The sequence below is a fragment of the Cebus imitator genome, unplaced genomic scaffold (assembly GCF_001604975.1).
Source record: "Cebus imitator isolate Cc_AM_T3 unplaced genomic scaffold, Cebus_imitator-1.0 Scaffold444, whole genome shotgun sequence".
Classification (NCBI taxonomy): domain Eukaryota; kingdom Metazoa; phylum Chordata; class Mammalia; order Primates; family Cebidae; genus Cebus; species Cebus imitator.
Genome location: NW_016107759.1, coordinates 354,236 through 379,723, shown reverse-complemented (window position 1 = coordinate 379,723; position 25,488 = coordinate 354,236). Strand labels below are relative to the sequence as shown.

The following is a 25,488-nucleotide window of genomic DNA, read 5'->3' as shown; positions in this document are numbered from 1 at the left end:
GGACACCGAGCACCCGCAGGGGCCGAGGCGACGGTTTCCTGGGACACCGAGCACCCGCAGGGGCCGAGGCGACGGTTTCTCTGGACACAGAGCGCCCTCAGGGGCCGAGGCGACGGTTTCCCGGGACATGGAGCGCACGCAGGGGCCGAGGCATTGATTTCCTGGGTCATGAGGCGTTGGTCTCCTGGGCTGCGGGGCTTCTGCAGAGGGCTGAGGCAGTGGTTTCCTGGGGTGCAGGGCGCCTGCGCGGGGCTGAGGCGATTGTTTTCTGGGGTGCGGGGCGCTTGCACGGGGCTGAGGCGGTGTTTTCACGGGCACTCGGGTGGACTGAGGTGATGATTTCCTGGTACACGGGGGTGCCCATGGGGGCTGAAGCCATGGTTTCCTGGTACATGAGGGTGCCCGCTGGCGCCGAGGGGATGGTTTCCTGGTACACAGGGGCACCTGCGGGGGCTGAAGCCATGGTTTCCCGGTACATGAGGGTGCCTGCTGGCGGCGAGGGGATGATTTCCTGGTACACGGGGGTGCCCATGGGGGCTGAAGCCATGGTTTCCCGGTACACGAAGGTGCCTGCCGGCGCTGAGGGGATGGTTTCCTGGTACACAGGGGCACCTNCGGGGGCTGAAGCCATGGTTTCCTGGTACATGAGGGTGCCCGCCGGCGCCGAGGGGATGGTTTCCTGGTACACGGGGGCGTACTGCCGTGGGTTGGGAAGATGGTTTCCTGGTATACAGAGGCGTCCTGGCGGGCTGAGATGGTTTCCCGGGGAGTGGGTGCCTGTGCGGGGCTGGGCCAATGATGTGGTTCTCATCAGAACTCACAGGTAGGACTGCAATTCTGTGTGTGCGGTTGAGCAGCGGTGCTCCAGTGGAGCTGATTTTTACACAGCTGTTTCCTTGCCTTGGTTCATCCAAGCATTCTGGGCTTGCAGGAACTGTGCCTGGGGCAGTGCTGACTCGGCAGAGGACTCTCACCGGCTGGGCCTAGGAAGGGCCTTCGGCTGGGGTAAGCTGCCTCTGCAGGGCGGGTTCTATCTGCTGGCTGTGCTGTTCCCGCGGGTCAGGATGCAGGTTGCTGATGGCACTGTCGGTGTTTGAGGGTTGGACCGCTCACTTGGGGTGCCCCCTCCTTCTCCTAGTATAAATTACTACTTACCTTGTCAAAATAGGGACCAGGTAAGTGTGTTTGCCTGTGTCATGTGGTAATGTGTGGCTCGTGGCCTTGTGATCACCACACTGCAAGCATCTAATGATCGCCTGTGGACATTTTATGTGACGCTTGTCAGGCTTCTGTGTATCCCCACAAACTCTGCAGGACACTGTGGGTGGGTTGGGCAGGAAGCGGCTCATGGTGCCCTTGGCCGTGTGGTCCTTGCAAACCTTCCCAGTTGACTGTGGGTCCCGTGGGGCCTGTGGGCCTGTGGCTGACCTGCCTTTCCATATCGCTTCTACCCTGAGCTGCTTTCCAGCCATTTTCTTTGCACCCGCAATCTGGCCTCCATCCTCCTCCCAGGAGGGCTCAGAAAGGATCCAGTAGGAGACCTGTGGAGCAAAAGCAGCCCCCATCAATGGTATCAGCGTCCTTGGGCAGGCGGCCTCGCACCCAGTGCTGACCCATAATGTGACCAAGGCCATTGTCTGACACTTGGCCCCAGATCTGCACCACATGGAGGCTGCAGGTCAGTGGGTAAAGTCCTGTTTCAGTCTGACTCTTGTAGGCTCCAGGGCTCTCATGCACTGGGCTCCCCATGGGCTGCGGGGCTCCCCGGGGACTGTGGGGCTACTCATGGGCTGTGAAGCCCCCCATGGGCTGGGCTCCTGTGGGCTTTGGGGCTCCCATAGGCTGGTGTCTCCAGGGTGGGCTGCTCATTCTGTGCCGTATTCCATCCCCTGCGGCAGTGGCGCCTTTTCCCTTTGCACCCAGAATGGTGAAGATCTGTGCCTGTGCTCCTAGAGAGAGACAGGTGAGAACCCAAGTCACAGCCTTCAGTGTTTTGTTGTTGTTTTTTGTCTTGTTTTGGTTTTATTACTATTTTTTTGGAGTCAGGGTCTTGATTTCTTGCCTAGGCTGGTCTCGAACTCCTGGGCTCAAGCAATCCTCCTGCCTCAACCCAAGTGCTGAGATTTCAGGCCTGAGCCATGCCGGGCTCTCACGTCTGTAGCCTCTGCCAGGTGACTGCTGCCTGCGGCCTGGTGCCAGAGCCCCTTCCCTAGATGTGAGTGCAAAGTAGAGCTGGGACGCGGCCGCAGGCTGTGGCTCACCTCTTGCCCCAGGTCACTGCCCGCCCTCTGCAGAGGCGTTTTCTGCCTGTGCTGCTTCTTGCCAGGCTTTTGTGTGTGCCAGTGTCTGGGCTCTGAAGGATGCACTCCTCCTTACACCGCTGACAGCTCCAGAAAATGAAGGGAGTTCCCAGGAGCCAGCGATTCTGTGTGCAGGATTCACCCACCATCCTCAGTGAGTCTGTGTTACTGAGGTGGCTGGAGGCGCATGTGGGGTCTTGAGGGGCAGACACACACCAGGATCTGCACAGAGTCCTCACGTCGCCGAGGGGTGGGTCCCACCTCCTTCATGGATGAGGATGTATGGCCCGGGGGTTCTGCCCCGGGGCACCCAGTTGAGGTGCAGGTCAGCACCAGCAGCTAGCTGCCTTGCTAACTCAGCTCCTGCACAGGCCTCCCACACCTGTGCAGAGGAAACATAGCCACAGGAGCACACCTGTCCCCACACCTGTGCACTAGTGCACACTCCGCTGCCGACAGGTACAGGGTGACGGGTTGCAGACTGTTTCAGAGCGTAGACAGCATCTGAGTGGAGACGTACTTGGGCATGCGTCACTGCCACCTGTTAGACCCAGCTACCAGCAGAGCCCTGCACAGCACTCACCCCTCAGGGCCACCCCTGGAGTCTGCGGTGTGTACCATGTTCCCCAGCTGCCCCTCAGGGTCGCCTCCTCCTGGAGCCTGGGGTGTGCACCACTGTTAGCAGCCACCCTGCTCTGAGCCAGGCCTGGGGGAAGCACCCAGCTTTGTGCCTGCGGCGTGCGCTGCCTGGGTTTCTTGTGTCTGGGTTTCTGTGGCCGTAAGATGGGCACCCTGTGCTTCTCAGAAGGCCGTGTGTCTTTGGGTCCGTGTGGCCACCTCCGTCTTTGTGGCTGACTCACCTGGAGTTGGGCTTTCATTGGCTCAGTCCTGGCTCATCATCCAGGGCTCACAGATGTGTCTTCCCAGCTATTTCACTAATTCCAGCTTCCACCTTTCAGAATACTGCTGGTCCCCAACTTAGGATGCTTCCACTTAGGTCTTTTCAACTTTATGACGACCCTGAAGCATTCAGGGTACCCATCAACGAGGGGAGGACTGTGTCTGGATAGCCCTTTGTAAGTTGAGATTCACTTTCCACATCATATTCCCGGCCACGAGAGGTTTCGGGATGCAGCCCTGTCGTGAGTTGAGGAGCTCTGCAGTTGGAGAAGGCGTCTCAAAATGGCTACAATTATTTTAGGTGGTGTGCTGACCTGTGCTGCTTAAGCACAAGCATCAGAACTTACTTCTTTTTTTTTTTGAGATGGTGTTTCACTGTTGTTGCCTAGACATGTAGTGCAGTGGTGTGATCTCGGCTCACCGCAACCTCCGCCTCCTGGGTTCAGGCAATTCTCCTACCTCAGCCTCCTGAGTAGCTGGGACTACAGGCACGCGCCACCATGCCCAGCTAATTTTTTGTAGTTTTAGTAGAGACGGGGTTTCACCATATTGACCAGGATGGTCTCGATCTCTTGACCTCGTGATCCACCCGCCTCGGCCTCCCAAAGTGCTGGGATTACAGGCTTGAGCCACCGCGCCCGGCCATCAGAACTTACTTCTAACAACACCCAGGTGCGGGCGGGGCAGGGGCACATTCTGTGCAGAGCCCTCCTGGGGCTGCCTTTTGCTGTTTCCCCACAGTGGTTGTCACCAGGTACCACGTGGTGGCGCCTTACTGCCATGGAGGGCGGCAGCTCCTTTCTGGGTATGGAGGGGAGCAAGCCCAGAGCGTCCCTGAGCATGGGTAGCATTGAGGCAGGAGGGCAGGGCAGGGCCTGGAGCAGTGGCTTCGGATGATCCCCAGGGCCGGATCTGCCTCCAGCCTCCTCCTCCCTTGTTCTGGTGGCTTCCCTCACACCCAGCTGCCTGGGTGTTTATTCATTTGGTCTTTTGGCATTAAACATTTTTTTGCCATTAATTTGTATATCCTTGAGTGTACTTAGTAATTTTAAAGGTATTTGATGAGGAAGGCCAGAACTCTCTCGAATTTACATGTGTGTGTTAAAGGATGTGGTGGGTTGGTGTGAAACTTGACCTGTTCCTAAATTTCTCTGTGAAACCGTCACAGCGAAGCTTCATAATTTTGTGTAATTTTTCTGTTTAGATTTTATTCACCTCTATGTTGCATTTTTGGTGGTGTTGTCTTACCCTGCAGGAATCCTTTTAAAGCATTTGCCCATTTGCCGTTAGTTCAGTAATTTAAATGATCTGATTCATGGCCGTGCACAGTGGCTCATGCCTGTAATCCCAGCACCGTAAGGACACTGAGGCAGGCGGACTGCTTGAGCTCAGGACTTCAACACCAGCCTGGGCGACACAGTGAGATCTCATCTATGTAGAAAATGAAAAAGTTGGGCTGGGCGCGGTGCCTCAAGCCTGTAATCCCAGCACTTTGGGAGGCCGAGGCGGGCGGATCACGAGGTCAAGAGATCGAGACCATCCTGGTCAACATGGTGAAACCCCGTCTCTACTAAAAATACAAAACATTAGCTGGGCATGGTGGCATGTGCCTGTAATCCCAGCTACTCAGGAGGCTGAGGCAGGAGAATTGCCTGAACCCAGGAGGCGGAGGTTGCGGTGAGCCGAGATCGCGCCATTGCACTCCAGCCTGGGTAACAAGAGCAAAACTTCGTCTCAAAAAAAAAAAAAAAAAATGAAAAAGTCGTCGGGCGTGGTAGTACACACCTGTAGTCTCAGCTACCCGGGAAGCTGAGGTGAGAGCCTGGGGGGAAAAGAAAAGAAAATGTAAATGTGGAAAAAGCATTGCTCAAGAGTGTGTGTGAGAGGCCGTCAGTTCTGAGGTTCTCATGCCGCCCGGGAAGGGGCAGGTGCCATGTGTGAGGCTGAGGCACGTCCAGGTGTACGAACCAGTGAAAGAACTGTACAGCATTACTTTTTCAGAGGGAGGAAGTGGAAAGCAAAAAATATCCCAGAGAAGGCAGGAAGGAGCAGAAGGAAGTACAGCAAATTCCATGAAGCAGCTCGATCCAGCGGTGGCCCAGCTCCCTCCACATCACACTAAACGTGACCGAACCAGACAGCGTCATTAAAGGAAAAATTGTCAAACTGTATTTTTAAAAGGCTGGCTGCTTCCACAAGTAGAAGAATATAGAATGGTTAAATGTGAAAAAACGGAAGATGAAAGTACCACACTGATCAGAGAGCTGGTGCCGTGGCAGTGCTGGATGTGGGAGTAGCCGCGGGAGTCCCAGAGAGGTGCCTTTCTGCAGCTGGAGGAGCGCCTTTCTCCACCGTCCACGGACGCGTTCCTGTGGGTCTCCTGGGCAGGGGAGACCTGCTGTGTTGTCCTGACACGTGGACCTCCTGGGCCAGCCTGCAGTGTGCCGGCCGCCTCTCAGCTTCCCATTTCCCGTTGCCTTGAAGCTAATAGGACCCTCTGTGCTGTGCTGTCAAACCCCCCTAGGTGTTTTGATGACGCAGTTCCTGGGCGTTGATTCTGCCTTCAGCCTCCCCTCACTGCATCGCTGGACTTTCTCTTCTGTGATGGGCACGTTTTTCCCTAAGTCTTCGTATCTTCTCATGCCTCCTCTCCGCAACATTTTTGTTTGAGACAGGGTCTGGAGCACAGGCTGGAGCACAGTGGCATGATCGTGGCTCGGACGCCTAGGCTCAAGCGAGTATTCTGCCTCACCCTCCCAAATCGCTGAGATTCCAGGTGTGTGCCACCACACCAGACCCTAAAGAAAGCTTTTGAAAAGCCAGGCGCGGTGGCTCAAGCCTGTAATCCCAGCACTTTGGGAGGCCGAGGCGGGTGGATCACGAGGTCAAGAGATCGAGACCATCCTGGTCAACATGGTGAAACCCCGTCTCTACTAAAGCTACAAAAAATTAGCTGGGCATGGTGGTGCATGCCTGTAATCCCAGCTACTCAGGAGGCTGAGGCAGGAGAATTGCCTGAACCCAGGAGGCGGAGGTTGCGGTGAGCCGAGATCGCGCCATTGCACTCCAGCCTGGGTAACAAGAGCGAAACTCCGTCTAAAAAAAAAAAAAAAAAAAAAAAAAAAAAAAAACCCTAAAAAAAAAAAAAAAAAAAAAAAAAAAAAAAGAAAGCTTTTGAACACACAGAAGAATTGCAGGGATCCTGCCACCACCTGCTCTGCAGGGTCTCCCGGCCTCTGTGTCCCTGGACTCTGCCCGAGTCCCCGCGCTTGTTCCAGAAGAGCTGTGCACATGTTCCTGTTTCGGGCCGTCAGCGTTGGGGGGCTGGGCACGCCTCCTACCAAGGTTCCAGGCTGCTTTCTCACTGCACAGCCAGGGGACAGATCCTCCCGCCGCATCTCCACGTGTCTGAGAAGTGCAGGAGCAAGTGGAGGTGCTCGTGAGGGGAAATACACATAGGTACACGTAAGTGCACACATGGGCATGCACACAGACACGGGTGCACACGCAGACGGATGCAGAGGCACGCATGCACAGTCACACAGGCGGCCACCAGGCATGCACACACAAAGCACATGTCCGTGGGCGCACACACAGGCACGCAAGAACATGCCCCCCCGCCGCTGGATCCCAGCGCTGTTTGTGGGGATCCTGGAGCTCCCACGTGATCTCCCCTTGTACGTGTCTGACCGGAACGTTCTCAGTTGCATCAACTGGTAGTGAAGGCCAAGCCCAGCCGCCCATGTCTTCAGGTACAAGAGCCATCTGACCACTGAGGGGCAGATCCCAGAAGCCACGGCTGTTGTCTGCGATTTTTGAGAAGATAGTTAACTGGCTGCCTTTCTTCCTTTTCTTTTCTCCCAGCTGCTTTCTCCCTCCTCTCTCCCCTTTGTCGCCTGACCGTGGAGCTTGTGTGCAGTGGAACTTGCCGTATGCTGGAGTCTGTGGAAAACTGGAAACCTGAGTTTCTCCCACTTCTCATTTTAAAGACAAACAGCGTTTTCATAAATGTGAAAGGCACGCCTGGGAAGTCAGAGTGGGAGAGGCATATGGAATTGGACACGTGAACATGGAAGGCTTGGTTCTGCTGCATGTGGCTCCCAAGTGATGGGACAGGTGTGAGCCGCGTGGCAGCATGAGGGCAGGCCACATAGCTCCAGGGTGTGAGACAGACCTGCCCGTATGCTGTGGGCCTAGACGTCTGTGCAGCAGTGGCCTTCTCCCTTCAGTTAGAAATGTTTCCATTTGGCCAAATGGGTGTTTCTAGAAAGTAACCAAAGCTCAGTGTTCTTTAATAGTGACAGGGAAACTTAAAGTTAGTTTAGTACTTAACCTGAGATCTGAGTGTGGCTGCAGTGGTTGTTAGAATGACAATATTGGTAGTTGCTGAGCAGCTGTGGCTTTAAGGGTCAAAGGAATAACCGTGTCATTTTAAAATACTGCGTGATGCTTAAAGCAAATAGCGCGAAGCTGCAAGCTGGTTTCCTTTTATCTGCTCTCTGTCAGGTACAGAGAGGGGAGAACCAACCTTGTGGCCTAGCCACAGGTGGTCAGTGTTTCCAGAGAACCCGTTTCCCAAGAGTGGCCCTGTGGTTGCTGTCAGCCTGAGGCTGCCATCACCTGGCCATGTCTGTCCATGAAGTGCCGGGAGCCACCAGGCCACAGTGGGTGGGTGAGAGGGCCTGGTGGATGATGGTGCTGACAGGGCCCTGATCTGACGAACTGTGTTTTCCACTGTGGCTCAGGACCCTGGCGCCTGCCTCCCAAACAGCTGAGCTGCATGGTGGCCTCGATGCAGAGCATGGTAACCCACACTGTCCGTCTGAAAGGCCCTGCTTGCATGTTGTGGCCTCTTGCTGTGGCCTCCTGCTGGGCCCTCTGGAGTGCACAGAGGCTGCAGCCCCAGGGGAAATGGCCCTGTGTGGCGAGGCTCCAGCCGTCAGCGCTGCAGGCTGTCCCCAGCTGGCAGTGCCAGGTCACCACCCCAGGCACCCCATGTTACCAGAGCTCAAGGAGCCGGGCTGCACCGCCTCCCCATCTTATCAAAGGGCCTTTCCTGGCGTGAGTAGAATTGGGCTTTCCCAGTTGGGAAATTCTACTGCACTCCAGCCTGGGTGACAGAGTGAGACTCTGTCTTTAAAAAAAAAAAAAGGAAGGCCGGGAGAGGTGGCCCTTGCCTGTAATCCTAGCACTTTGGGAGGCTGAGGTGGGTGGATCACCCGAGGTCAGGAGTTCAAGACCAGCCTGGCCGTCATGGTGAAACCCCATCTTTAAAAAAAAAAAAAAAAAGACCTTGCCTGTAATCCTAGCACTTTGGGAGGCTGAGGTGGGTGGATCACCCGAGGTCAGGAGTTCAAGACCAGCCTGGCCGTCATGGTGAAACCCCATCTTTAAAAAAAAAAAAAAAAAGAACTGAGGCTTTCCCTAGGTTCTGCCCATCAGGTGGACAGGTGGAAGCTGCTCTGGTCCCCGCCCTCCACACCGAGGACTCTGATGCGCAGGTGCCCAGTCACTGATGCAGGTGTGCTTGCGCCCTGGACATGGCAGTTCCTCTGGCCACGTACGCGGGCAGGGTGGCCCATTGTAGCCTCTGGGAGCTGTCTTGTGTCTCGATGACCTGTGGAGATCCAACTGATGTGGTCTTACCCCCTCAGGGGACACATTCGAAGACCCCAGTGGATGCTTGAACCTCTGATAGTGCTGAACCCTGTTTATGCTGTTTTCCTCTCTGGGAACACACCTCTGATCAAGTTCAACTTATAAGTTAGACACAATGGGAACTAAGGACAATTGGGACCCAAACAGAAGAACTGTAATGGTACGCTGTGATAAACATCCTGTGAAGGGGTCTCTTTCTCTCAAAATCGTACTGCACTGTGCTCACCTAGTTTCAGATCTTGGTTGAACGCAAGTAACTGAAACCAGGAAAAGCAAAGCCGAGGAGGGGGCAGCTGCTAGGAGGGAGAGGCATGCTCAGGGCACGCTGGGGGGGTTAGCAGTTAGGGGCCTGCAGGGTCCACACGCCAGTTGGTTGGCAGCATGGCAGAGCACCTGGCACGGGCACATGCCTGTGACAGGAGTTAGAGTTGATGGAGAGAGGAGCTTAAAATTATTGAGGACAAGATGGATTATTCAGTATTTAATGCCAACAGCTGGCACTCCATTTTGATGTAAAGGGGTGAGCTAGATTTTATTTATTTTTTACCTTTAGACCCCGTTGGACTGAGCTAGATTTTGTATACACATATTTCAGGTAAAGATCTAAAAATATTTGGAGCATATAAAGAAAAATAGAATATATTTGTAACCTTGGAATAAGGAAGGCCTGTGTTTGCAAAATACAAAAAAAATAGAGGAAAAGATTGGAATATCTGATTTCATAGAAATGAAAAACTTTTACAAAAATGAACATGAGCAATGTTAAAAAGAAAAATGACATTTAGGGAGGTAATGTTTTTTATATATATAACCAGAGATTAGGCCGGGTGCGGTGGCTTATTCCTGTAATCCCAGCACTTTGGGAGGCCAAGGCGGGTGGATCACCTGAGGTCAGGAGTTCAAGACTGGCCTGACCAACATGGAGAAACCCCGTCTCTACTAAAAATACAAAAATGAGCCAAGCGTGCTGGAGGATGCCTGTAATCCCAGCTACTCGGAGGCTGAGGCAGGAGAATCACTTGAACCTGGGAGGCGGAGGTTGTGGTGAGCCAAGATCACACCATTGCACTCCTGCCTGGGCGACAGAACAAACTGTCTCAAGAAAAAAAAATTAAAAAATAACCAGCGATAATAGCATGACTATTGAAAGAGTTCTATAAATCACTAAGAAACTCATAATCCACTCCATGGCAAACTGTATGAACAGACAGAGAGGAAGAAATGTAAGTGACAAATACCCTAATCTGCCAATCTGACCATTAATCAGGGAAATGCAGATTGAAACAAGGTGTCATTTCCGGCTAATTTGGTAGTAGCAAGTGGAGGTGAATCTCTCCAGGAGCTCCCCTTGCTAGGGGGACAGGAGGTGGCGCGCGCACACACACACACACGTACGTTCACATACGGACCCGTGGACAACAGTCCCACGGCCGTTCTTGGCCTTGGGCACAGGTGCAGGGACGTCTGAGCTGAAGCCTAAGGGCCTCGCCCTGACTCAGAACCCAGTGTCTGCTCCCAGCATGCACTTTGGAAGGAGCAGAACATCTGCGTCCCATTTCTTTCTTTTTTTTTTTTTTTTAAAGAAGTAAGTTTTTTTTTTTTATTTTGTGATTTATTTATTTTTATTTTTTTATTTTTTATTTTATTGCAATTTAGGTTTGGGGGTACATGTGAAGAACATGCAAGATTGTTGCATAGGTACACACGTGGCAGTGTGGTTTGCTGCCTCCTTCCCCATCACCTCTATCTGGCATTTCTCCCCATGCGTCCCATTTCTAATGCTGTGCACGGAAAACAAGCCCAAATGGTGATGTGTGGATGCTCTCTGTGTGCACTAAAGCATCCGTTGAAAATCAGAGGAGAGATCTGCCTAGCGCTTCCGTCCACCCCGCTGGGAAAGACGGGAGGACAGGCGGAGATGCTGGCCTTCTCTGCTCCATGTTCTTCTCCTCATTGCTTGTGTTTTTAATTCATACGTTAAGATACTCAGATAATATGAAAATGTGGATTAAAATGAGAGGTTGTTGGCAGGCTGTCACTAACGTGCCCTGCTTGTTCGCAGGTATGGATCCTGGCGGGAGCCAGTCAACCCCTATTATGTCAATGCCGGCTATGCCCTGGCCCCGGCCACCAGTGCCAACGACAGCGAGCAGCAGAGCCTGTCCAGCGATGCGGACACCCTGTCCCTCACGGACAGCAGCGTGTAAGTACCGCCCCGATACCCAGTCCCTGGAGGACAGAAGTGTTTAAGTCCCATCCCGGACACCCTGTTTCTCACAGATGGCAGCATGTAAGTCCCACCCTGCCACAGAGTGCAGCCAGCTCCGAGGGGGCTTCATGCCAACCCTGTTCTGCCTAGGCTTTGTCATCAAGGGAGACGTTTCCCGGCCCCCCAGAGCTCAATGAGTGTGTGTCTAACATGGAGGCAGGCTGCCCTGCAGAGGCTGTCCTCTGAGCAGTGTGAGGGCTCAGCTTTGTGTCAGTTGCTTCTCTCTGTGACCAGGGCTGCGGGGACCTCCCCACCAGGGAGGACGGAGGGTGAACCTGAGATAGGCTCTAGGCTGCCCAGGCTGCAGTTTTCCGTTTGGTTTCCAGAGTCTGGGGTTTCCGATTCAGGACAGGCACAGGCCAGCTGCCTCACCACTGGCTGTGGCGAGGGAGGTGTTCCCCAAGGGTGGGTTTCTGCCGACTCTGGCGCAGTGCAGGGTCCTGTCTCGTCCCCGTCACCCACTTGGCAGGGCTGGGAGCAGGAACGAGCGAAGGTGCTGTGGTTGTGCTGAGGCTGATGCCTCAGTTGCCCAGGGATGGCCAGGTCTCTGCATGTGTGAACCCTCGAGGTGACAGGCAGAAGCTTAGTCTTTCATTGTCACACCTGCAGGGAAACCCCCGTGCAGGAACGTGCTTGTTTTATGACCTCGTGCCCTGTGCGTCACAGGTGGCTTTTTGGGATGTGAGTGCACCGCAGGCATTGGATGATGCCAACAACAGAAGGGCATTGGCCGCCGTCCTGTGGGGGTCATTTGGGGTCTTGGTTACCCATGAAGCTCAGACCTGCCTAGCTCTGGTCTATTCATTGTGCACCACCTGCCCTCCAGCCATCCTAGCCAGGGCTGCAGCGGAGCTGCAGACCCCGGGGTCTCCCCGCAGCAGCCTCGGCACTGGAGGAGGCCAGAGGCTGTGAACCTGTGAGCAGCTAGAGCCCACGGACTGCCACCCTCCGTCCCCACTGTAGCTAGTGGCGTCCCAGATGTCTTTCCTGCTTAGCTGGCTCCTGCATGTGGAAAGCCTGGAGAGCCGAAGAGGGCTGGAGGAGGAGGAGTAGGACTTCTCACCTGCTGGTGACTCTGCCCGTCTCTTTACGAATATGTGTTCAGTGATGGTCCCACTCTGTGCACCATTTTTATGGTTCTTTGCATTTTGAGACAGGGTCTCGCTCTCACCCAGGCTGGACTGCAGTGGTGCGATCTCGGCTCACTGCGGCTTCTGTCCTCTGGGCCCAAGCAGTCCTTCTGCCTCAGCCTTCAGAGTTGCTCGGGCTACAAGCGTGCGTCACCACAGCTGGCTAATTATTGTTGTTTTCTCGTGTGTGGAGACGAGGTCTCACTACGTAGCCTCAAACGCCTAGGCTCCAACAGTGCACCCACTTCACCCCCCCAAGTGCTGGGATTACAGGCATGAGCCATTGCGCCCGGCTGGTTTGTTCTTTTCATTTGCCTGTCTTTAAACATTTTTCCACCACCTGAATTTCAGATGAGCAGAACAAGTTGTCAGATTCTATTTCTGAACCAGGTTCAGCCAGCCCCACATTGCCGTATGTCTTGGTCCCTTGGTTTTTCCCTGGGTAACTGTGGTGCTTCGGGGGCAGCTCTGTGCCCCTCCCCGGCAGAGCTGCTGTATGTGGCTTCTCGAATCCTTGTTTAATTTTGAATCGTCAAAGTAAAATGTTGATGTGCTTTTAGCAGCACCTGACTTGAAGTTGTTGGCGTTGAAGCCGTGCCAGCCATGGCCCCGAGGCCTGGGGTCCGGTGGTTGGGTGCAGTGCAACCCACAGAGTGTCTGAGCAGACCGTGCGACCTAGCGTCTGCTGTCCCTCTTCCCAAACTGCGTTACTACAGCGAAAAATCATCTGCCAACTCACTTTTCTCAGAAAGTCTTCTCATTCTCTCCAAGAAAAGGGACATATGTTTCCTAAAGGGAGGACCTAAAATTAATATGTATCTTTTTCCTTGATATTCTGTTCATCTTGGTTTGTAGTGAAGTGTTTAACAGTTTGGAATGTCAGATTGCTGCAGATACTTGAAAGTACCGCAGAGTTAAAATGTGGACAGGTGCATTGCGTCGTTTCGGTGGGCAGCCGAGCTCAGCTTTTGTGTGCCGGGGGGGGAAGCTCACAACCATTCCACACGGCGCTGAGAGACGTGGGGACAGCACCTCACCCACAGAGGCCTGTGGAAGTCACCAAATCCAAGTATCATGTCCAAGAAACCAGCACGCTGTTGGCTTCAGGACACTGAACAAACCCGAGGCAGGTGTTGGGTGGGTTTCACACTCACTGATTCCGGATGCTGAGTGCGCTGAGCCAGACCCGGACTTGGCTCACCACTGCCCACAGCACTCAGTGGTCTGTGACAGCGAGGACGCCTCAGGAGTGGCTGTGTCCGCCAGGCAGCCCTGGGTCAGGCGCTCTCTCACGTCCTCTCACGTCCTGGCAGCTCTGGCAGGCCCCTTGGTACGGCGCTGATGCCTGGAGCTGCTGTGCTTCCCGAGGCAGCTCCTCTAATAGGGAGAGGGAGAGGGCGCTAATGAAGTGCCTGAGCCATCTTAACCCTGGGTAATCATTCAAAGACGAGGTATAATTTGACGTTGGTGTTTTTTACGATCTTTTAAAGGGTTCATAAAGAAAACCCGTTGGGAAGGAACTACCTTGCGCCTCCCTCGGAGAGCACACTGCCCTGCCAGCTCACCTGGAGAGAAGCAGAGTGTGTAGCCCTGGCATCTCCTGACTTTCTGTGGGTACTGGTCGTCCTGGCTGCCCACTCTGCAACCCTGAAATGTTTTTGGTCCGTTAAGCAGTGCACTTCAGGGCAGGCACACCGCACCCTGGTCCAGGCCACAGGCAGGGGCCAGCAGACGTGTTCCGTGCAGGGCTGGCACTGAATATGTGAGGCTCTGCAGCCACGTGCAGTCCTTGTCACAAGTTCCTTCCCCACCCTTTAAAAATGTAAAAAGCCACTCGTAGCTGTCAGGCCCTAAAGAACAGGCAGTCGTGAGGAGGCTTTGTGGAGATGCTCAGTAGACACCAGCCGGGAGGGCAGCATGGTGGGCACTGGGGCTTTGCCATCACACGTGAACTTCGTGTGTGACGCTTGCACACGAGTTCCCTGCACACATGGGTGCCTGCATCACCCGTGTGTGCACATGTGGCTGTGCACATGTAGTCAGTGGTGGCCCACGGATGTCATCACCGTCGTCTGCTGACGGGCGGTCGGGGCCGGGAGCCGTACTGGCGTGGTGCTGGCCCTCCTGCTCCTCTCTCAGTTAACGGCTGCTTCTCTCTCCTGGACAGGGATGGGATCCCCCCATACAGGATCCGTAAGCAGCACCGCAGGGAGATGCAGGAGAGCGTGCAGGTCAACGGGCGCGTGCCCCTACCTCACATTCCCGTAAGTACCGGCTCTGCGGCCCTCAGCCTCTCGTCCTCCCTGCGCAGCGTGGGCCGTGGTGAACTGGTGGTCGGGAAAGGCACTTGCCTGGGCTTACCTGTAGACATCAGCATGCGATCCCAGCAACATCTGCAAGTGGCCAGTCCCTGAGGGCGTCAGGGCCCAGAGGGAGCTGTCTATTCAGAAGAGCCCCCATGCCCCGAGGCACACCCTCCCTGGGGGCAGGAAGTGTCTTGCCTTGTGATGTTGGATGCCTCCCCTGAAAGGAGGCAGCTGTGAGCCTCCCCCATGACCCCAGAGCCCAGGCCTGGCCCCTGCATGGCCCCTGGGGAAAACTTGGTGTCTTTGTGGCTGAACAGTGGTCATCTCCAGGTGAACGTGTTGACTTGAAAGCTGGCTCGGCGTTTGCTGTTGGATAGAGGCATGGTGCCTTTGCCTTGGCTGGGTGGCAGGTCACGGAGCCGAGTGCAGGCTGGACTACAGCACAGCCTGTCTCCGACTGCAGAGCACTGCTGTGTGATCTTTCCTTATTTTGATGGGTTGACTTTGAACAGGAAGGACTTGTATGGGAAGATGAGAAAAGTGGGTTTTTTTGTTTGTTTTTTGAGACAGAGTTTGCTCTTGTTACCCAGGCTGGAGTGCAGTGGTACGATCTCGCCTCACTGCACACTCCGCCTCCCAGTTTCAAGCAATTCTCCTGCCTCAGCCTCCCAAGTTGCTGGGATTACAGGCATACATCAACTTGCCCAGCTAATTTTTGTATTTTTAGTAGAGATGGGGTTTCACCATGTTGGCCAGGCTGGCCTTGAACTCCTGACCTCAGGGGATCCGCCTGCCTTGGCCTCACAAAGTGCTGAGATTACAGGCGCGAGCCGCTGTGCCCGGATGAGAAAAGTGTTTTTAACCCGCTGTTAGCTGCCGTGTGTGAGGGCGAGCCACGTGGCCGTCAGCGTGTGCAGGGAAGCAGGCGTTTTGGGAGCGATGACGCGCTTGGTCAGGATTTCTTCGCCCTTTAGCTTTTCCGCAGACATCAGTTTCCAAGTCAGGAAAGTGGTGATTCATGGTTGAAAAGAAAGGACGTAGGCTTGTTCTTTCTTCTGAGTAGAAGGTAACCAAGGGTTGTCACTTCCCAGCCAGGCCCTGACACAGGTTTGGCTAAAACTAGGCGCTGATGATGTCTCCTTACCAAAAAGTGGATGACGTTGTAGCCGTGTGTGTACGTGAGCGTGCGTGTGCTGCAGAAGGTCTGGGGCCCAGCCTGCCATTTGCGGCCCAAGGCTGTCCTGAGGTCACAGCCCAAGTTGATGGCTCCTGCACAGTCAGTGCTCCCTGATTTTTCAAGTCGCAGGTCCTGAACGTCAAGGAGAACCTGCAGAGATGCCCAGATGAATGAGGCCTGAGAGGCAGGACTGCTGAGTGACCACGGACCCCGGCCAACTCTGTGTGCCACGATGACAGGGCCTGAGTGGGCTGAGGCCTTCGGGAGGTTCCTGTTCACAGGGGTGCCCCGACCTTGGGGTGCTGGTCCGAGTCTTCACACGTAGAAAGTGCACACCACGGACTCTTTACGAGGGGGCATCAGGCAGGCATCTTCCCCTCAGAAGCGTCAGGAAGGACAAAAGCTGAGGAGTATAGTCTGTTGGTGCCTGGACTGTGACCTGGAAAGACCTCTCAGGACGCAACACCGAGAAAAGAGGAGGCTGAAGGCGAGTGCATGGTGTCATCGTGAGAACATTCTGGAACCAAGGGAAGCACAGAGTCCTCAGGTCTGGAGGGTCACAGTCGAATCACCGAGAAGGAGAAGATGAAGCCAACAGGCGCCAGGCACAGGCGGGAGCGGCGGCCCAGCCGCATGCCATGCCCCAGAGGGCCCTTGTGTGATGGGGCGGGAGCTGCGGCCTGCAGCAGATGACCTCATGGAACCCGGATGAAGTCCATGTGGCCTGTCAGGCAGGGCTGTGGTTGGAACCTTTAGTAGCCAGAGGCCCAAGTGAGAAACCTACATCACGGGCACAGCCGCCCAGGGCCGCCTCGCTGTTGCCACTGGGAAATCAGACCCGAGGATGGTGGTGAGCAGAGGCAGGGAGATCCAGGAAGCCGGATGGGCTAGCAAGACGCCGTGACCGCACCACACGCTTCTGCTCCACTGAGAGCCTTGGTTTTTCGGAAGCTATGCCGTTTCTCTGGTGGGTCCATGGCTCTGCAGCAGGCGTCCCCAACCCCTAGGCCGCATAGCAGGAGGTGAGCAGCTTAGATTCTCATAGGAGCAGAACCTATTGTGGCTGTGCCCGTGGAGGTCCAGGCTGCACGCCTCACGTGAGACTCTCAGAGGTAGGGCGGGTTCATCCCGAAATCCCCCGTTCCCCTGCTGTCTGTGGAAAATGTGTCTTCCACGAAGCTGGTCCCTGTTGCTGTAAGGTTGGAGACCGTGATTTACAGCACCTGGTCCTGGAATCCCTACCATGGGGAGAGGGGTCTCTTGATTTTTGGCTTTTGTGGTCACTTTGAAGTTTCACATTTTCATTTACTTGGCCTTTTCCTTTATGATACTTTTTTCTGTTGCTCCAAAGCTGGAAAGGCTCCCCTTCTCTGTAAATCCGATGACTGACAGTTTTGCTGTTCTCAGAGCCGTGGTGGTGCAGCCTGTAGGGCCACCTGGAGTCTTTTTCTGGAACTCACGCAGCGCCCTGACCGCTCCTTGTAACCCCTCAGCCGTGCGGCTCTCTGGGTCTGATGATGGCTTTCCGCTCTGCTCTTGGTCTCCGTGGTGCTGACAGGTCAGACCGGGAGCGCTCCAGTCCGGGCCTCTGGCTGTCTGCAGATGGCAGTGCCGGGCGGGGTCCCTGCGGTGCTGGCAGCTCCCAGTCCTGTGTCTGCCACTTCCGTGTCTGCGCCTTGCCCAGCACTGGGCATGGGAAAGCCAGCATGGCCCCCCACCCACCCAGCCTCCAGGTCCCGGGTGCAGCAGGAAAGGGCGGCTTGTTAGGTCCTCGGCAGATATCTGTGTGGATGCCCTGCTGTCCACACACCCAAACACAATGGCCCACGTCCCTGCTGATGCCAGCGCCGGCCTTCCACAGCATTTTCTAGAAGTACTTGATGCTCCGCCTTGGCTCCAGGACAGACCCCTTCTGGTGTTGGGCATAGCCCAGACCCAGCAGTGACTTCTCCCAGCTCTGAGGCATCACCCAGCACCCTGGGCATGCACTTGGCCCCTTCATATTTGACGTTCCTTGAGGCAAAGCCTGTGGCTGTGAGCCGCATCCACTAGGAGTGTCTGAGCCTGGAGGAGGCCTTCGTGTGGTTTCTGTGGCCAGTCTCGCCCTATGCTTCCGAGGTTTTGGTGCTGTTTCTACTCTCGTTTTGTAAATGAGAAACTGGGGTGCACAGAGCCAGGACCTCACCAGAGCCCACAGCGGGAGGGCAGGAAGGCCACACGCATGGAGGGTGCCGCATCCCGTCTGCCCCCCTGCTCACTTGTCACGGGGGAGCTGTCCCTGGCTCCAACCCTCCCTAGCTGAGACACTGGCAGTCTGGATTTTAAAAACGTGTTTGGCTATGAAGGATGTCACTGGAGCAGCTGGTGAGACTGTAATAAGATCTGCCCCGTGATGTTATTATATCAGGGTCAGTGTTCTTAACTATCCGTATGTGTACTGTGGTGAGGTTTGAGCGTGACCTTACTTTTGTTAGATACACTCTAAATGATTGGGGGAAGTGAGGTGCCTGCATGTGTGTGGGTGTGTGTACACATGTGCCTGCCGGTGAGGGGATGAAAAAGCACTCAGCGCAGATTGTGAGCCCGTGGGGAATCTGGGTGAAGGTGGTCAGGAATTCCTTGTTCTGTGTTTACAACTGTTTTGAAGTTTGAAATTTAAAATGAAGTCCCCTCAAAATTACACAGAAGCAGCCGTGGTGGCTCACGCCTATAATCCCAGTGCTTTGGGAGGCCGAGGTGGGAGGAATTCGAGGCCAGGTGGATAACCTGGCAAGACCCCATCTCTATTTTTTAAGAAAGCTATGTGGTTTATTGTTACTGTTTTGAGACAGGGTCCCGCTGTGTCACCCAGGCCGCAGTGCACGGCACAGTCTGCGCACCGCAGTGTTGCTCCCCCAGGGCCTACGTGGGAGGAATTCGAGGCCAGGTGGATAACCTGGCAAGACCCCATCTCTATTTTTTAAGAAAGCTATGTGGTTTATTGTTACTGTTTTGAGACAGGGTCCCTCTGTGTCACCCAGGCCGCAGTGCACGGCACAGTCTGCACACCGCAATGTTGCTCCCCCAGGGCCTAAGTGACCCTCCCACCTCCACCTCCCAAATAGTCAGGACCACAGAGGCCACCACACCTGGCTGATTAAAAACAATGTTTTTGGCCTGGCATGGTAGCTCACACCGGTAATCCCAGCACTTTGGGAGGCCGAGGTGGGCGTATCACAAAGTCAGGAGATCGCGACCATCCTGGCCAACATGGTGAAACCCCGTCTTTAGTAAAAAATGCAAAAATTAGCTGGGCATGCTGGCACATGCCTGTAATCCCAGCTACTTGGGAGGCTGAGGCAGGAGCATGACTTGAACCCGGGAGGTGGAGGTTGCGGTGAGCTGAGATCGTGCCACTGCACTCCAGCCTGGGTGACAGAGCAAGACTTCCTCTCAAAAAAAAAAAAAAAAAAAAAAAAAAAAAAAAAAAAAAAAAAAAAAATTTTTTTTAAAAAAAAAAAAAAAAAAAAAAAAAAAAATTTTTTTTTCTTTCTTTTTTTTGTAGAGATGAGATCTCAGTTTGTTGGCCAGGCTGGTGTCTAATTTCTGGGCTCAAATGATTTGCCCGCCTCTACTTTCCAAAGTGCTGTGACTGTAGGCGTGAGCCACCACCTGGCCTTGATATTTTTTTTAAAAGGAAAGCCCAGCTTTCCCAGACCTCCCCTGTCCTCCAAGCCCTGTGTGTCCCCTCCCTGCTGTGGGGTCTTCTGCACCCAGAACCAGGCTGACAACCCCTGGTCGTATCGAGTGTTTCTCTGAGGAGGTGGGGAGCGCTGGCCATGTGTCCTGAAGCAGCCCTGTCTCCTGGGCCCGTGGGGAATGAAGGACAGACTGGCCAGACAGGAAAAGGCAGGTTGTGAGGAAGTTGATTCTCAGCTGAAAGGAGGAAAAAGTAAACCCTTACTTTAAAATACAACAAACGCCAGGCGCGGTGGCTCACGTCTGTAATCCTAGTATAGGCGGATCACCTGAGCTCAGGAATTTGAGTCCAGCCTGGCCAACATGATGAAACCCCATCCCTACTAAAAATACACAGATTAGCTGGGCGTGGTGGTAGGCACCGGGAGTCCCAGCTACTCAGGAGGCTAAGGCAGGAGAATCGCTTGAACCCAGGAGGCGGAGGTTGTAGTGAGCCAGGATCATGCCGCTGCACTCCAACCTGGACGACAGAACGAGACTTTATCTCAAATAAATCAATAAAAACAGCATCAACACTGCACACGCCTTCCCTTCACAAAGACGCTTTCTGCCCGTGATCTTTCGACCCCCGTACCTCACGGCCGTCTCCCCCACAGCGCACGTACCGGGTGCCAAAGGAGGTCCGCGTGGAGCCACAGAAGTTCGCCGAGGAGCTCATCCACCGCCTGGAGGCCGTGCAGCGCACGAGGGAGGCCGAGGAGAAGCTGGAGGAGCGGCTGAAGCGCGTGCGCATGGTGAGTGGGCCGCGTCAGCGTCGCGCTGTTTCCGACAGCTTGGATATCCTGATGTTTAGGACAGCTTTGGCCCTGATTTCTCGTGGGCATGTCCAGGGCTGGCCGAGGCCTGCTGACCCTTGAGGCCTCCATGCTGTGTCCCCCGCCCCCTTCTCTGCAGCTGAGCCTTAGATCAGGGTGGGATGTCCCAGCGGCCCCATCCCCATGCTCAGAGGCCCAGAGACACACCTTGGGCACCCTCATTGAAGGGGCCAGGAGTGACACAGCTGCCTGCTGTACGTGGTCACGAACTTCCTGGGTGGCAGGGCCACAGCCTGAGGCTGGAGCAGGTGATCGGTTCAGCTTCTTCATCCCATGCGGGCGGTGAGTGGGATGAGCACGTGCTGAGCAGGAAGGGCTAGTGGCATGCAGGGTTCCTTTCTGCGTGCACACAGGGCTGCGATGCCTAAGACATTCCACTGCCTCCTGGGCACGCTTGGTTCCTTGAGGCCGTGCTGCACGGCCCTCTAGGCACTTGTGTTGTAGGACTCTTTCCTTAGTTCAGCTAAAGACGGGTCCTTTTCACACAGCTACAAAAAATTAGGCTCGCAGACAATTTGAAAGGTGAAAGGACAGGGTTTATTAGGGGAAAAGGTCAAAAGGGAAGCAGGGCCGGGTGTGGTGGCTCACGCCGCTAATCCCAGCACTTTGGGAAGCTGAGGTGGGTGAATCACCTGAGGTCAGGAGTTCAAGACCAGCCTGGCTAACATGGCAAAACCCCATCGCTACTAAAAGTACAAAAATTAGCTGAGCATGGTGGTGGGTGCCTGTAATCCCAGGTATTCAGGAGGCTGAGGCTGGAGAACCGCTTGAACCCAAGAGGTAGATGCTGCAGTGTGCCAAGATCTTGGGCGACAAGAGTGTAACTCCATCTCAACAAAACAGAACAAAACAAAACAAAAAAAAACTCCACAGAGCCAGAGTTTAGTGCGATTCCTGCCTCGAAGATTGAATGCCAGGTTCCACCCAGGAAGAGGGGCCAGGCTCCTCCCTGCTGCAGACCGTGCAGACTTCTGTGGCTCCATCCCAGTGCGCAGGCCGGCTGGAGCTTCCCTGGAGACCCCTTAGCACCTGTCTGTCTCACTTGCAGAGCTGCCTTTGCTGGCTGTGCGGGTGGTGCACACCTGTGATCCCAACACTGGGAGGCGGAGGTGAGCAGATCACTTGAGCCCAGGAGCTTGAGACTAGCCTGGGCAACATGGCAAAATCCTGTCTCTAGAAAAAATTTCAAAATTAGCCAGGTGTGATGGTACACACCTGTGGCCCCAAGTACTCAGGAAGCTGAGGTAGGGGGATCACTTGAGCCCGGGAGGTCGAGGTTGTGCCACTGCACTCCAGCCTGGGTGACAGAGCAACCTGCGTCAAAAAAAAAAAAGGGCGTTTGCTTTTCTCTTAGCTGGATTAAACTCTGGGGGGGTCAATGGCACCATTGAGTGGGAGTGTCCTCCATCCTCCTTTGAATATTTTGTGAATGTAAGTATTTACAAAATGTGTACGTTTGTAAGCATTTCCATGCCTAAGTCCAAAATGTAGTTTTTTTCAAGGAATTGTTTCTCCATCTGATCCCTGATGTAAAATGCAGACCCTCAGTTCTCCTCAGTGGGAGAACCCTTGGTATACCCACTGTTTCACTCACAACCCGGGTGAGCTGTGCCCTGAAGCCTGGAGATGCCACCATGAGGGTGGACGCAGGTGGGGTTGGCAGTGCCCAGCCTGGAAGCGATGCTCTGGGCACTGCATTGAGCTCGCAGGCAGACCTCACAGCTCGCTGAGAAGCTGGGTTCATGGTGTGGGCCAGCTGTGGTCATGCAGATGGTCAAGCTCTCCAGGAAGGGGTTTGTATGAAAATGTTTCACACACATACACATTTTTATCCTCAGTAAATTGTTTTGCCACCATGTAGAGTTGCATCCTGTCATCTTCCCTGGCTCTGGATCTGAGGATGACCCTGCCCTGGGCAGGGCACAGGTGTGGGCGATGCCAGCTTGTTCTGCAGATGCCGAGTTCACCCTCTCCACAGTCCCCAAGGAAAAGACTCAGGGAATTTGTTCTCCAAGAACAGGGACCTGGCCAGTGCTGCAGAGCTGGCAGGAGTGGCATCAGTGCCCTGTGGTTCCGGCAGCGGCGAGAGTGAGGCCTTGCCTCGCAGAGCCACTGGCTCCCTTGCTTCACTCGGTGGCCCCAGGGAGGCTGCTGTGTGCATATGAGGCCTGCTTTCGTTCAGGGCCCGCCTGGGAGTGTCAATGGGTTGTTGAAGGAAGCGGTGGAGCACAGTTTTAGCCTCTAACAGCTCATCTGAAAACCAAACATTGGGAACCGATACGGACATGTCAGCAGGCCACAAGGGCTGTGACGTCAGCACTGTCATTTGTGTGGTGGGCGAAGGTTGGCAGCCTTTAAACATGCTCACAGAAGAAACGTAGGAAAGGAGGCCTTTGCTGCTTCGCTGTCGTGTTGGCCGTTGTAATTTTCTGTTGATCTTTGTGCCTCGATCTAGTCACAGTATGTGCTTCTGGTAGGGCAGGTTCACATTTTGAGTGAAACTCTTTTTTTTTAATAATAGTTTTTGTAGAGACAGAATCTTGCTATCTTGCTTATCTTGGTCTTGAACTCCTGGCCTCAAGCAATCCTCCTACCTCAGCCTCCCAAAGTGTTGGGATTTCAGGTGTGAGTCACCGCACCCAGCCTTAAGCGAGACGTGTTAAAGGCAGGTGTAGCCACAGGTGCTGAGTGTGTGGCTCTCACCTCTGACTCCCAAGGCTTCCCTACCCCATGGAGTCCTGGCTGTGTCCCAGCAACAGGGAGCACGGTGGTGCCCACAGGTGTGTGGACGCAGCACCGCTAGGGCCCGGGAGGGAGGGGGCACCTGCTGCCAAGAGATGAGCAGCGTGCTTTGACTGAACAGAAAATACTAGAATGGGCCAGATGTGGTGTCTCACGCCTGTAATCCAGCACTTTTAAGAGGCTGAGGCGGGTGGATGACCTGAAGCGAAGAGTCCACGACCCGCCTGGCCAACATAGCAAAAACCCGTCTCTACTAAAAATACAAAAATGAGGCCGGGCGAGGTGGCTCACACCTGTAATCCCAGCACTTTGGGAGGCTGAGGTAGGCGGATCACAAGGTCAGATCAAGACCATCCTGGCCAACATGGTGAAACCGCATCTCTACTAAAAATACAAAAAAATTAGCTGAGCATGGTGGTACACACCTGTAGTCCCAGCTACTGAGGAGGCTGAGGCAGGAGAATTGCTTGAATCCAGGAGGTGGAGACTGCAGTGAGCCGAGATCGCGCCACTGCGCTACAGCCTGGGTGACAGTGCGAAACTCCATCTTAAAAAAAAAAAAAATAATGAGCCGGGGTGTGGTGGTGGTTGCCTATGGTCCCAGCTATTTGGGAGGCTCTGAGGCAGGAGAATCACTTGAACCTGGGAGGCACAGGTTGCAAAAAAAAAAAAAAAAAAAGGCTAGAATGAAAACCCCTGTATTCCTGCCTCGCCAGTTCAGGGGATAACCTGTGGGCAGAGCCCTGAAGCCCAGGGACAGCTGCCCACGCTGGTAGCTGGCACGTCGCTTCAGTGTGATTCTTAGACACCCTGCTGTAAGTAGTGGTCCTTCCCGAAAAGGAGTAACTGCAGATTTTTACAATAGTCTATTTTCATTGTAAAATTTGGGAAATAAAAGCACAAAGAAGAATGTAAAGTTTCACAGCCGCGTGATAAGAGTCTCTGCCGAGGTGGTGAGTGGCATCAAAACTCAGAGCTCTTCCTTCCTTTCTTCCGTAACCGAGGGAAGTCCGTCGGAGTGCCCTGCAGTCCTGCAAAGCCAAGGCAGGGAGGCAGCGTAGCTGCGTCCACCAGGGGATGCCCACCACCCTCCTGTTGCCCGGCTCTGCCCCAGCATTCATCTGTCCTCTTGAGTGCCTGACTTCACCATCAGGCCCAGCGCAGGCGCCCACAACTAAGCCCACACTAGCTCGGGGCACGCCTGTTACAGTTGTGTTTGGATACTTTTGCAGGTGTGAGAGTTTGGTGCTAAACGTTCAGAGGTTTGTTTATATTAAAATACAAGGTAGGCTGGGCACAGCGGCCCACATCTGTAATCCCAGCACTTTGAGAGGTCAAGACAGGAGGATCACTTGAGACCCAGAGTTTAAGAGCAGGCTGGACAACATAGCGAGATCCGCATCTCTACAAAACAAACAAAAAATTAATGGGGCCTGGTGGCATGCGCATATGGTCCCAGCTACTTGGGAGACTGAAACAGGGCCATCGCCTGGGCCCCAGAGGTTGAGGCCGCATTGAGCTGCGATCGGACCACTGCACGGCCCGGCTCGGTGGCTCACGAGGCAGCTGGATCACCTGAGGTCAGGAGTTTGAGACCAGCCTGGCCAATATGGTAAAACCCTCTGTCTACCAAAAATACAAAAAAAAGCTGGGCATGGTAGGGGGTTCCAGTAATCCCAGCTACTTAGGAGGCTGAGGCAGAAGAATTGCTTGTACCCGGGAGTGGGGGGTTGCAGTGAGCCAGCATTGTGCCATTGCATTGCAGCTGGGCCACGAGAGCCAAATTCTGTCAAGCCGGGCATGGTGGCTCACGCCTGTAATCCTAGCACTTCGGGAGGCTGAGGTGTGTGGATTACCTGAGGTCAGGGGTTCAAGACCAGCCTGGCCATCGTGGTGAAACCCCATCTTAAAAAAAAAAAAGAAAAATTCTATCAAACAAACAAATAAATAAATACAGGGTAGCTTAGTTTCCTCCTTTTCTTGTATATTAATACCAGATTGAGCACTGTTTTAGTTTGTCAATCCAATAAGATGAGAAAATAAATATGAAATGCAACTTGGAATTAAAGCGATCAGATGTTTTCACTGGCAGATAACCTTTGCCACCTGTTAACTTGGAGAATCAAGTGAAACTCCATTGGCTTAATGTGGAAACCCAATAAGAAGCAGCACAACATGTACAAAACCCAAGAGCCCTTTTATGTCAGGGTGACATTCTCCTTAAAATAGAATGAGAGGCCGAAGCTGGTGAATCACGGGGTCAGGAGTTCAAGACCAGCCTGGCCAACACGGTGAAGCCCCATCTCTACTAAAAATATAAAAACTAGCTAGGTGTGGCCGGGCGCGGTGGCTCAAGCCTGTAATCCCAGCACTTTGGGAGGCCGAGGCGGGTGGATCATGAGGTCAAGAGATCGAGACCATCCTGGTCAACATGGTGAAACCCCGTCTCTACT

General features: G+C 54.2%; 1 protein-coding gene across 5 annotated transcripts in view; it reads left to right on the top strand.

Moving 5' to 3' along the window:
- Positions 1-25,488, top strand: part of AXIN1 (axin 1) — a 65,546-nt gene that overhangs the window by 28,875 nt on the left and 11,183 nt on the right. For all 5 annotated transcript variants that reach the window (XM_017510847.2, XM_017510845.2, XM_017510846.2 and 2 more), the window contains exons 3-5: positions 10,921-11,061; positions 14,425-14,521; positions 20,075-20,212. In XM_017510847.2, coding sequence (XP_017366336.1) covers positions 10,921-11,061; positions 14,425-14,521; positions 20,075-20,212 — 376 coding nt within the window. The remainder of the gene's footprint in view (positions 1-10,920; positions 11,062-14,424; positions 14,522-20,074; positions 20,213-25,488) is intronic.